At 40.8% G+C, this 12,903-nt stretch overlaps 1 protein-coding gene across 2 annotated transcripts; it reads left to right on the forward strand.

The window, feature by feature from the left end:
• The first annotated feature begins 563 nt into the window (after positions 1-563).
• cfap57 (cilia and flagella associated protein 57) lies at positions 564-12,858 on the forward strand. Of its 2 annotated transcripts, XM_046380378.1 has the most exons (21): positions 564-929; positions 1,096-1,409; positions 1,500-1,744; positions 2,256-2,430; positions 3,950-4,102; positions 4,707-4,846; positions 5,324-5,489; positions 5,596-5,709; positions 5,826-6,038; positions 6,761-6,934; positions 7,074-7,235; positions 7,675-7,830; positions 7,950-8,043; positions 8,151-8,341; positions 8,428-8,601; positions 8,708-8,866; positions 9,508-9,651; positions 9,968-10,084; positions 11,308-11,442; positions 11,566-11,709; positions 12,152-12,858. In XM_046380378.1, the coding sequence occupies exons 1-21, from the start codon at positions 773-775 to the stop codon at positions 12,305-12,307; spliced, it is 3,483 nt and encodes a 1,160-aa protein (XP_046236334.1). In that variant the 5' UTR covers positions 564-772; the 3' UTR covers positions 12,308-12,858. The 2 variants fall into 2 exon arrangements, with proteins under 2 accessions (XP_046236334.1, XP_046236343.1); XM_046380387.1 differs by lacking the exons at positions 8,428-8,601; positions 8,708-8,866; positions 9,508-9,651; ... (2 more) ...; positions 11,566-11,709; positions 12,152-12,858 and having other exon boundaries at positions 8,164-8,306.
• Positions 12,859-12,903: the final 45 nt, after the last annotated feature.

The raw sequence follows: 12,903 nt of genomic DNA on the forward strand, positions 1-12,903 counted from the left end.
ATTTGAAAACCTCAGGCATGTCGCACCATGCATCATAGGTGTAATACTGTAAGTCTAACAAGTGACTGGTTTAACATGATTTCATTTACTTTCTAAATTTAACAGTTATCATTTTCTAAAATAATATCTCTTTTAGTACCAAAACATTATAATCCTTCCTGGTTTAGTTACTTACTTTGTCCATATCTTGATTTCATTAACGATGGCATTGTCTTATGTCCTCATGAGTGACCTAAGTTCCAATGTGCTGTCCTATCACTGCGCCCCTGACTAGCCCAATACAGAATAGCTGATCACATTATTCACATCTACTTCTCCAGCTGTTTTAGAGGTGATCAGTTTAATAGTTTTGTCTGTAAAATCTTATTTACAAAGTTAGCAGTATAACTGTCAAGGGAATTTAGTGGAATTAAGAGTACAGTATTTCCCTATGAAACATAATTCGGGAAAGTATCTGGATAATAAGATAGTGTAAGAGTTACGGCAATAGACGACCGCCGATATCCCGCGAGATGACGCGTGTCATGAAAAGGTTAGTGGGAAAAAGTTGTCTTGTTCTCGCGGGATTTTCTGGGTTACCTAGCGACGGGACTCGTACACTAGCATAATTGTTTTGTCCTATGTGTGCTCCTTTCTGGCATTCAAAACTCGTATTTTGAAAGCCAGAATTCATGTTTATTGGTGGGGTAGTTGTTATGTGTGAAGAGTCTTTGTGGGTTTTAGTCATTTTAAAGTCCGTTTGCCGATTGGACACCTTTAATTTACCTTGAAAATGGCCACTGTTGTCGCGCAGTCTCATTTTATCTTCGGTCTGCGGACAGGTGTGAGTAACAATTTATGTTTCTTTGATGAACAAACTGTCGTTTTCCCTAGCGGAAACAACTGTGTGTGCTACAACACCGTCCAGAGATGCCAGCGGTTCATTCCAGGTAGGCTGAATGATTTTTAAGTATTAGACATCTTCTTTGAAACTGTAAGTCTTTTCTTTTATTTTGCCCACCTTGCTAATGTTAGTTCTGTTAATGAGTTCCTGTTTATACCGTTTGAGCTTTGTTTTTCTCATACCAGTTGTTTCTATTTGTATTGTCTCTAAAGGCTCAGAGAAAAGTCAGGGTATGCGTGCTCTTGCCATCAGTGCCAACTGCCGTTACCTGGCAGTGTCAGAGTGTGGTGAGAAGGCCACCATTACAGTGTTTGACCTGCAGCATGAGCAGGGCAGAAAGAGGAAGGTTTTGACTGCAGGAGACACCTCTGTTCTGGAGTTTGTTTGCATGGCTTTCTCCCCTGATTCCAAGTACCTGATAGGCCAATCGGGTGCTCCAGAATGGACGCTGATCTTCTGGCTTTGGGAAAAACATAAAGTTCTGGCAACAGTGAAGACCAGTAACTCAAATAATCCTGTTACCAAGGTGACCCATTCTCTATCAGTGTAGTCACAGCTCTTATATGTGCACTGATGCATGATCTGAACATACTGTATTACTCTGATTTCCCGTCAGGTCAGCTTCAACCCTTACAACAACATGCAACTGTGTGTGAGTGGAACTGGTGTGTTCAAGCTGTTCCGCTACTCAGAGGGAGCCCTGAAACAGAGCAGTTTCCCAAAGGTGGAGTCCATTAACTTCCTGTGTCATACCTGGATGACAGAGGACCGTGTGATTGCTGGGACGGACACGGGCAGACTGCTGGTGTTTGAATCTGGAGAGTTGCGAAGAGAGATTAGCATGGCTTCTAAGGCTGACAGGTCAGAAACTGAGACAACATTGTTTACCCACAGGCTGTTTTATAAACTCATATGCCACATACAGTAAATGTGTAGGATGGGTAAGATAAGAGTTTACGGTTAGCCACGGTGAGTTGAAATGGCATCATGGGAATAACACCCAAAGAAACACCTGTTCAATTTGCATTAAATTTATTCAAAAGCAGTAAATGCAGATTTTAAATATACATTATTTAATTTACTTGTTATAAGGTTTGTCTTGTCTCAAGACTCACACAATAGTTTGACAAAAACAAACATCCAAGCGTGGAACTTCACTCATGTAATAACAGCTCAGTTTTAACATGTAAAAACAGCCAAACTATCCCGATGAGACCTGTGTAAATTTCATCCTGCTGATAAAGACCATGAGATGTAGCTGGAAGCTCTGGAAAAAGCTAGTAAGCATATTTTGTCGGACTGGAAAAGATTTGTTTTTAAGTGTTTTGTTAATCTCAGTAGCAATAAAACTTTTACTTTTATTCACTTGCAGGCAGGTGGAGATGAAGAAGTTCAAACACGCTGATGTGGATGAAAGTCAGAGTGCTCCTCGCATCACAGCCCTTCTTTCCTACTCAAAGGGCTTTGCATGCTCTTTGGGCTCCGGCACTGTCTGCTTTTTTGAGAAGCGTGAGGAGGACACTTTCAGAAGAAGCAGGGAGATACGGGTGAATAATAATAATGATCATCATCATCATAATAATAATAATAGTAACAATAGAACTTTTATAAACATAGTTTACTAAGTAAAAGATGCTAAATAAATACAAATAACCATAATAAAATAAATTAAATCTGCAAACATCACTGAACGGGCCCTCGCACACGTCAGGGCTGGAGGCCATCACGACCTGTTGCCTGTAGGCGGCGCTATGAGTATAAGTGAATATTGTCACATTGGTGTATGGATATTTGCACTCTTATCCAATACCTAATGTTTGGTGCAGATTGGACATTGCACGCTTGAGTTACAGCAACTTGCCATTTCATGACAAAGTGTGGAAATTAGCTGTGCATCCACGGCAAGTCCTTTCCACAAAAACTCATTATATAGAGTCAGAGTAACTAAACCCCTAAACCACTTTTTGTTCTGTTGAAAATCAATTTAAATAGGTATTTAGTAGTGTTACTGATTGATTCAGGTCCAAATCTTGACATTTTAATGAAAAGTTTGAATTCTCCATTTTGGGTTATAAATATGCATAGCAACTGTCCTCTACAGGTTGAAACCCAGCTATTACAACTGAATTCTGTGGGTGGCTGAGCTGGAGGCAAGTGATGTTTTGGAGGTAGCTTATGTCACCAACCACCCCACTTCATATTGAAAAGATCATCAGGGTCTTGAGGTTCTTCTAACCAGATATGAGGCAATTTGAGGAGTTTTTGAATATGGCAAAAATGCAGTTTTTACAGAGGAATAATAGAGATAAAACATTCCTTGAATTGCAGTAAGGCCTTTGCACCCTTGGTGTCTGGGCCCTAATTAAAAGAATAATAAGATGTTTTTAAAGAAGTCCCTGATTGTACAAGCTTTATCTCTTCAGGCAGGGTGTTGCAAAGCTGAAGAGCCCTGATTGCAAAAGCATGGTTACCTTTAGATTTAAGCTTTGACTTTGGAACAAATGATCAATAATGGTCAATAAAAGTGAGCCAATGGAAAGAAGCCTGGATTGGAGTAATGTGATGTCATTTATTAAAAGCGTTTAGAAGGCTGCTGCACTCTGAACAAGTCGGGGGTGAGTGAGTGACTTTTGGGTTATGCCCAGAAGGAGGGAGTTACACTCATCAAATCTGGAGAAAATACTTGCACGAATGACTTTTTAATTCTGGAAATGGTTCTAATGTGCTTAAAAAGGACCAGACAACTTTTTTGATCTGAAGCTTGAATCTTCATCAGATAGTACCCTCAGATTTCTGGCAGCAGGCTAAGTAGACAAATGACCAAGGCCTCAGTCTCATTTGCTGATGCCTTGACCCTTGGTATTCGGGGGAACTGAAGAATACAATTTATGATTCTGAGTTATGGAGCTGAAGGCAATTTTATGCCACCCAATAGCTGACATCATCAAGACAGTGTCACACAACTAGTAGGCTCAAAGGTCAAAGGTTAGTACAGTGTATTTAACAGTGGTGCCACAGGTTCAGTGGATGTTTCACAAAGACCATACCTGTATTGTTTTCTATCAGATCCCTATGGACCAATACGACAATGAGCTAGCCCCAGCTCAGTGCCAGGAGATTGACACCATGTGCATCAGTCCATCAGAGGAGACTCTAGCCATCAGCACAGACAGAGGACAGCTGTACAGCTTCAGTCTGTCCTCCGTGGAGATGAACAAGGTACATGTCTACATGGTCAGCTCTGCCATCACCGCCACTGACAGTTCAAACAGAGCTATAAAAAAAAAAAAAAAAAAGCACAGCCTCCTCATTAATTTCAGTGAAACAACTACATTAGCACAGCAGGTTGCCAGTGTTTATGTCACCAAAGCCAACAGCTAGTCACCAATTAAAAGTTTAATTCAAGTCATTTAGATGACTTTGTTACTCTCCCCACACATTTTCTTATAGTAAGTACTATCACTCTTTTTTCAATCATTCTTTTCTGTCTTTTTTTTTCTTTTTATCCATGTTAGCAGCATGGCTTTATGAATGGCATTGTTGTTCTGTTCACTGTTGTGGTCCAAACTTAAATAACAACTGCTGTAATGGTTGCCATAAATTTGCCACAGATAATGTTTGAACATTGGCTCAAAGTACAGCGCTGTTACCGTGACTTTAAGTCTTTATTTCATGCACATTTGTCCCCTCTCCCCCTTCCAGTGCTTCCTCTGCACATTCTTCCTCTTGTCTTCCAATTCACTGCTTTTTTACCTCCTGCTTTTAACTGCTCCTTTAGATCCTTATGTTGCCTCTGAGTTGTATCTGTACTTCTGTCCATCAGGAGGAACCTGCACATTTTGAGTTCCTGTTGCAGTCCTTCCACTCTAAGTCCATCACTGGTTTGTCCGTCTGCATTCGAAAGCCCATCGTCGCCACCAGCTCTCAAGATCACTCTGTTCGCATCTGGAATTATGAAACAAAGTAAGAGACAAAATCACGCCCAAGCCCTTTGCTATTTTATCTATGCTGAGTGATGTATTTTCTTCACAACTGAACAGTTCAACCTAAAATCAGGAAGTAGATACATGTTTCCTTCTGTTCCATGATACAGTGTAGTTCAGTAGAAGAAAGCAGCTCTACATGAAACTGCAAGGTCTGTGGAATATCTTCAGTAACTGGGTCATGATTTCTGGAAAGCGACATTGGTGTTTTTATTTTTTTTATTTATGTAGTGTCCTGACAAGTGAAGTGCCATATAAATCAATGTAAAGCCTTTATCTGGAAGGGGGTGAAGTTCTGCTTTTCAACAGACAATCACTGTCGCTATTTAAACACGATTTAGGAAAGTGACTTATCAAGTCCTTTGTTCAGTGTTATTTATGTACACAGACCTCACATAGCAGTAAGTATGGCATGCTGAGGACTACTTCATTTGCTCTCTTTGTGAAATGTAACTAGAGTGCTGGAGCTTTATAAGGAGTTCCAGGAGGAGGTGCACAGTGTGGCTCTGCACCCCACTGGCCTCTTCATCCTGGTGGGCTTTTCAGACAAACTGCGGCTGATGAACCTGCTTATTGATGACATTCGCACCTTCAAGGAGTTCACTGTGCGTGGCTGCAGAGAGGTGGGTTATATGCATATAAGTATCTGTGTGTGTTTACTCAGTGCATCTAAATCTCTGATATCTTAACTTTTTCTTTTTGTTTTCACTTTCTCTCTCTACAATTTAGTGCTCTTTTAGCCATGGTGGCCACATGTTTGCGGCTGTGAGTGGAAATGTTATTCACATATACTCTGTTACATCTTTTGAGAACGTTCTCAACCTGAAGGGCCACAATGGAAAGGTGAGTATTCTTTTGGTAGGGCAGTGACCAGAGACAGACAAAGGTCATATTTGTGGAACGACTGAGAAGCAATAACCATGCCACTCCAAAAACAACAACTACCTTTCTTTTTACAGGTGCGTGGTATTGAATGGAGCCAGGATGACTTCCGGCTGGTGTCATGTGGGATGGATGGTGCAGTATATGAGTGGAACACACAGACCGGCAAGCGTGAGTCTGAGAGCGTTCTGCAGTCCAGCAGCTACACAGATGTTGCCTTCTCTTCAGACTGCAAGACTATTCTGGCTGTGGGAACAGACCTCACTCTGAAGGAGATCCGAGATTGTCAGGTCACTGACAACAACAACAACACACTAGTGCATCGAGTTTCCATAAATTATAAAAATGACTAAACCTGTGTTTTCTCTTCTCTTGGGCATTGGGAGGTGACAACACTGACATAATATCACTGTATGAAGTCGTTGTGACAAACATGTTAGCAAACAGTAGCTTATTCTCAAAACCAGCTGACATGGATCCCCTTTTAGTTCTGTTTTGGTCTCCACCACCAACTCCTGAGAAAAACGTCTGACTCTTTAGCTGCTAAATGTTTCACTGTGTTCACCAGCTAGTTTCTGGGTTTGGCACTGTGCACCTAGTGTACTGTGAAAACATTTATCATCTGTGTCCAAAAATGATTTTAATGAGAGCAGTGAGAGTGCACCACAACAAGGCAACTGCGGAGTCAGATGATACTTAGACATGTTATAGTTCACAATGAATGTTAGCATCTGATACATGGTTAGTGAAAATATTGATTAAAGCAACTTTCGGAAGTTTGGAAAAATAAACCAAAATAAAATATTGCTTTTGTGAAACATTCGCATGTCAGAATGTTTGGGAACCACCAGTTAAAGCTGAATCACTACTGACTTGAATGAGAGACCCTGATCTTCCTCCTTCTTACTCTTCCTCCTCAGAATGTTTGGTTTCATCTTTCCAATGAATTATTTTGACCATGGACATGCAGGACTGTGTTCCCCATTTGACACCTTGTTCACTGGTTCCACAGGTCCTGAAGGAAGTTCCTGCTGATGAGGTAGCTCACACCACTGTGGCAGTGTCTCACTCTGGCAAGGTTGTCTTCACTGGGACCTCTAGTGGATCCATCAGAGCCATAAAATACCCGTTACCCATCCAGAAGGAATGGCTCACGTATCAGGCTCACTGTGGCCCTGTCACCAAGGTTGATCTAAATGTTGATGCAAACAATACACACAATAAACTGACAGAGAAACAGAAATCCTTCAACTCTAAATGTTAATTGAATACTGTCAGTCAACCTTTATATAACTAATAAAAAAGTTCACTTTGTGTGTCCTCAGATGTTGATCACGTTTGATGATCAGTTCCTGCTGACAGTGTCTGAAGATGGCTGTATGTTCATGTGGAGGATCATTGATAAGGAGGGCAGAGGACTGAAGAGTAAAAGGCAGATCGTGCACACTGAGGAGATCCTTGTCGCCAAGTCAGACCTGGAAGAGAAGGTCTGTGTGTGTGTGTGTGTGTATGCATTGGTGTGTACGTGTGCATTTTGGTCTCCATTCTCCACATGCAAAATTGGCCTCAGTGGATCTCATTTAGCTTGATAGGTAGTGTAGGCCTTGTTCAGATTTCCAGCCCAAATCCATTTCTTGGCATATCCAGATTGTATTCAGATTGAGTTTAGAAAGTTTGGACAGAAATTAGCCACATGAAATGTGAGTTTTGCATATCAGATCCAGACCACATTTGGAGGTGGTTTGAAATGCAATTCAAATTCTACAGATGAGTCTCAGACAGGGCATGCTGGGCGCTTGAATCGGATTTCAAAGCGTCTCTGGTGACTGTTCTAATCACTTGCATTTAACAGTAATGTGCCTTTAAGATTTAATTTGACAAACAAATGACATTTGGCCTCTTTGTTCCTATCTGTCTGTGTTGTAGACCCAGAGCATGCTGGAGCTTAAGATGCGTCTGGAGGAGCTGCATATGGAGAACGAGTACCAGCTCCGCTTGAAGGACATGAACCACAATGAGAGGATAAAGGAGCTTTCTGACAAATTTACCCAGCAAATAGAGTGTCTGAAAACAACGCAACAGGTCTGCTGATCACCTATCACACGGCTCGACTTTGACTTTGGAGTTTGCATTTGTCTTTGGAATGAATTGTATAACTTAAGACCTGTATTGTTTAATCATAATATGTGCTGTACCTATAGGCCATGAAAATAGAAATAGAAAAGCGGGAAGGTGAGCACCAGGCGTGTTCTGCAGAGCTTATTCTGAAACACTCCAAAGAGCTGAAGGACGCAGGTAAAAAGAGGATCACTGTCAGTACAATCCAGAGACAGTATTCTGTATCTTTATTTCTACAAGGATCAGTCAGTGTGTTTGTCTGTCTGTAAATCGCTCATATGCAGAGTTGTCCTACAGCCAGAAGCTGATTGTGGAGCATGAGAGGTACCAGGATCTGCAGGATAAATATCAAAGGATGCAGGAAGACTATGAGAAGCAGCTGAAGGCCGCAGAGGAGAGCAGAGTCCAGTCCCTGGAGGAGCTGGCACAGCTCTGTGAGGCCAAGCTGCACGAGAAGAGTCAACTCCTGGCTCAGGTTAGATGGAAGGAGCACATGATGGCACAGGAAATAGCAGGGACTCCATGTGTCCATGATTTTTGTCCTACTTTGATTTTGTGCAGTGTCAGGAGGATGCGAAGCAGCAGATTCAGGAGTTTAAAGAGATCATAAAGCAAGTAGAGGAGGATGAGGGGAGAATGATCCACGACATTCAAATAAAGTACGAGAGGAAACTGCACTCTGAGAAAGAGACAAACACAAATCTGAAAGGAGAAGCTGGTATCATGACGCAAAAGGTTAGAGAAGCATATTTTCCCATTTCTTTCTCCTCATCCGCCTTTCATGTAGTCTCTCACTGCATGTGTCTCTTCTCCCTTTTGGTGGCCGACTGTGTGATCGCAGCTCTTCAGTCTGCAGAGACAGATCGATGACAGGGACGCAGACATAGACAAACTGAAGAAGAAGCGGCAGAGGCTGCTGGGGTTAATCCGCTCCCTGGAGAGCGACATCGAGGACCTGAAGAGGCAGATATCTGGACATGAAAAGACCAATCAGGACAAGGTGGCTGAGATCAGGGCTTCCAACATTCAGATAGATCAGATTCAAGTCCAGCAATGTTTCAATTCTTTTACATCCTATGTCACAACACTTTACCCTTTGCTTTTTTTCTGCTTATTCAGTATTTTTGTTTTAAACCTTTTAAAAGTCATGATTTATCTTGAAGCTGATAAGTTTGGTTCAGTACTAGCCAAACACTTTATATTAGAATTTTCTGAAATGACATTAACAAAATAGTGGAGCGGAACTTTTTCTTTTTTACTCTCTGCTGTGATATTATATTTTGAATTTGAGTGTGTTTACTAGAAAAAACACATTTGATCAACTGAGTATCTGTAAAGCAAGAAAAAAAGATACATGCATTCTACTTAAACAGGTAAAAATAAAATCATAAGATCCTGATGCTCTCCAAAAGGGCTGATACATGATTTCATTTAGACTTGATTGTTTTTGGGGCAGACAAGCAAAACCTTTATATTCAGAATGTGCTTCAACATACAAGAAATATTAGGTCCTCCTTAACCTTTTTTTGACTAATTCTCAGATGAAGTCCTGCTGCTGAGTCATAACAGTATTATATTTTGTTAGTAAAAGAGTAAGTAAATTTCTTCCTCTAAATTGCTTTCACACACACACACACACAGGATAAGACCATTTCCAGCTTGAAGAAGAAGAACCAGGAACTGGAGAAGCTGAAGTTTGTTCTTGACGTCCAGTTAAATGAGTTGAAGAAACAGACTGAGCCTCAACAAGATGACATCAATGAGAAGAAGGAACGGATCCATCAGGTCTGTGTGTGTGTGATGGAACAGGTTTTCTAAAATAAAGATATTCTACAATACAGAACATAGTTAGGTTTCATTAAAACACTCACGAAACCAACAAACCCCTTAACTACTTAAATTATGAGTCAGTTTTCTTTTTTTTACATACTAATACATACTAATGGAAGGTCAAAACTACTGTTTATTAAAATATGATAAAATAAGGGGACTCCACTGGTATCAGCATGTAACAGCTGCGTTCCAGATGACACTTGTGTGCTCCTATGTGGAGATAAACAGCCTGTGCACTGTTGACTGTCATGTTTCTGCTGTTGGACAGCTGGAGGAGGAGCTGGTGCAGATCGACAGGAGCAACACTCAGCTGAAGCTCACCGTCTCTGAACTGAGGCTCAAACTGACGAGCAGAGATAAGGACATGCATAAGGAGATGCAGAAAGTGAGCAACATACCTGACACTTGCTTTCTACACTGCTGTAACATTAGGATTATAATATGCATGCTGTGTGTTATGGAAGCTAAGAACAGACACAAATGCTTTTCTTTTTTCAAGCCGTTAGCTTTGAGATCACAAGTGAATTGTTGTGTTATCTCGAGATAAAGCTTTTAAGTTTTCTTATGGGAGCAGGTTAATCATCTCATTATGAGATAAATGAGATAAAACGTTAGTTTCATATTATGAGAACTCATCATGTCTTGACAACTGTAGCAACTGATTCAAGCTGGCAGATCAAAGGTGTACTCAACTAATCAGACTGTTCTTCAGTCTTTATATGCTCACTTCATTGTTCATTTCCTCATTCATTTCATTTTCAAGTGACCGAACGTTAGTCTGGAACAGGCATTTCATCCCAAATGCAAATTCTTTAGGCAACAACATTAAAAAATTGATTACAGCCAAGGCCGTTCCCGGCTTTCATAGCACGTGCTACTTTCCAACTTTTATTAACAGTTATTTGGTATTGTCAAATGTTGCAGATGTGTTGAAGTTAGATTTTAAGCATTCTCATCATAATAACAATGTTGTTCTGTAGCTCTCAACTTGTAGTTCTTTCACATCACGTCTCTTTTTACACGACTTTAATAATTCTTTGTGTTCCTACTGGCAACAAAAGCCATTTTACAAAGAGATCCTGCAATACTGCTGGGGGCGAAGAAATACCAATACTCCTTTACCAAACAACAGCAATATAATGCCACTCTAGTGTGTGATTTTATTGATTCTCACTTACATGACTTTGTGTAAAATGGAAGTTAACCATGTACAGAAATCACAGATCACCGGTGTAGTATTTTAATAGGCTTTCACTCACATAATCAAAACAACTAGAGACTGCGGATCTGATTTTAATGAATCGGAATCACATCTAACGGGATGTGAGTATTTCTGGAGTGTAAAGCATTCTGGACTACATTGTGTTTGTATGAAAAGTGCCATACAAATAAAGTTTGACTGATTGATTAATAGAAGGCTGTTGGAAACGGTCACACGGCAGCTTCTCGTCTCCGCCCGCTGCTGCTGCCGCCTGCTCTTGTCCGTTTTCCATGCAAGGCACAGTTCATCTGGGATGAACCTATTGTGTCCTTGCTGAATGGTGGCATCTTGTTCAAAAAGACTCTTACTTTAGAATGTACTCACTGAAACTTCTGTTGTGTGGCCAGGTGAAAGATTTGGAGACACATCTTCAGCGGCTACAGTCAGACCTCCATAGCTGTGTTGGCTTCATCCAGGAGCCAAAAAAACTGAAGAACAGTGTGAAGATGATCTATGCCCGCTATGTGCCACAGATTGATGGAGTGAGTGGTTCACAGAGATGTGAGAGTGCAGGGGTCATTCTTACTCACAAACAGAGACATACATTACATACACCGTCACAAATGCAGGGACTATGTAAAGCATGTGTGTGTACTGTTTCCAAGGTGGAGAAAAGCAGTATGGACGAAGACATTCAGAGGGCATTCTGTGGCCAGCGTGATCACCTGGAGAGGACTGTTAGCAACCTAAAGACAAGGCTGGTCAAATCTGCCCAGGAGCATGACAAAATCTATGTCAAGATCATGAAGGTAAATTATAGGGCAGAGAACTCATCATGATTACTGCATGTATGTTTCTCTCTCTCTCTCTTTCATCCTCTCTGTCCTGTCTACCTCTTCTTCCCACCCTTCACCCAGCTGACTATCAGCAGGATGGTTCTCCCTTGTGAGTCGGGTCCTGCTCAAGGTTTCTTCCTGTTAAAAGGGAGTTTTTCCTTGCCACTGTCTGCTTGCTCGGGGGTTCAGGGTCTGGGTCTCTGTAAAGCATCTAGAGACAATTTTAATTGTATAAGGTGCTATATAAATAAATTGAATTGAAACTGAATTGAACACTGATTGGACAATTCCTCTGACTAGTCATTAGCAATTCACTTCTTATCTTTCTCAAAATTATCAAAACAGTTTAGTTTAATGCTCATGGCATTCATTATTTCTTACTTACTGAAGAAATCATTATTGGTCTGCTCTGCAGGAGAATGTGACTCTGATTACTGAAATCAATGAGCTGCGTAAGGAGCTGCATTCGGCGAGGACTCAGGTCAAAGAGTACAAAGCTCAGCTGGCCACGTATAAGAAATCCAGCAAGTCAAGTCCTAACTCAGAAGACAGACCCAAAAAGGACACATGAAGACATCAATTAAGAATTTATAACCCACAAGACTGATCCCAAATCAGAGAGCAATCCACCTCCTGGACCAGTGACATGCTGAGGATCTCCTACCATAAGTCATCATCCTGAAGCACACAACATTCTTTTCATTTGTTGAACACTACTGATGAATGTATTCACCCGCACAGGTGCTGCTAAATTTGTTATTTACAAAATACTAGTTTGTCTTAAATCTAATAAATACTTTCTGATTTGAAGTATTTCTTTGCAACAAAATAACTTGTTTTACCATATTTTTATCTTGAAGACATTATCAGGAGTGAACTGAATGGTGTGAATGCCTGAAAACACGTGAACAATACATGTCAAGGACAAGCTGAAATGCACGTACATGTACATGGTGTGTAACATCTTCAAATCAGTGTAGGAGCTCAGGGTTTTTTGGGGACCTGAAACACATCAGACAAACTGTATGGGGTCATTTCGTTTGTGTTTTGTTAACATTTTAAAACCAGCCCCTCGCTTGTTTCATTTGTGAAGAATACAGCGAAAATGTTTTGGGGACTAAGAAACCCAACTTGCCTACTGTTTTGCCAGTCCTGAATGGAATATTT

This window comes from Scatophagus argus, chromosome 3, assembly GCF_020382885.2.
Source record: "Scatophagus argus isolate fScaArg1 chromosome 3, fScaArg1.pri, whole genome shotgun sequence".
Lineage (NCBI taxonomy): Eukaryota > Metazoa > Chordata > Actinopteri > Scatophagidae > Scatophagus > Scatophagus argus.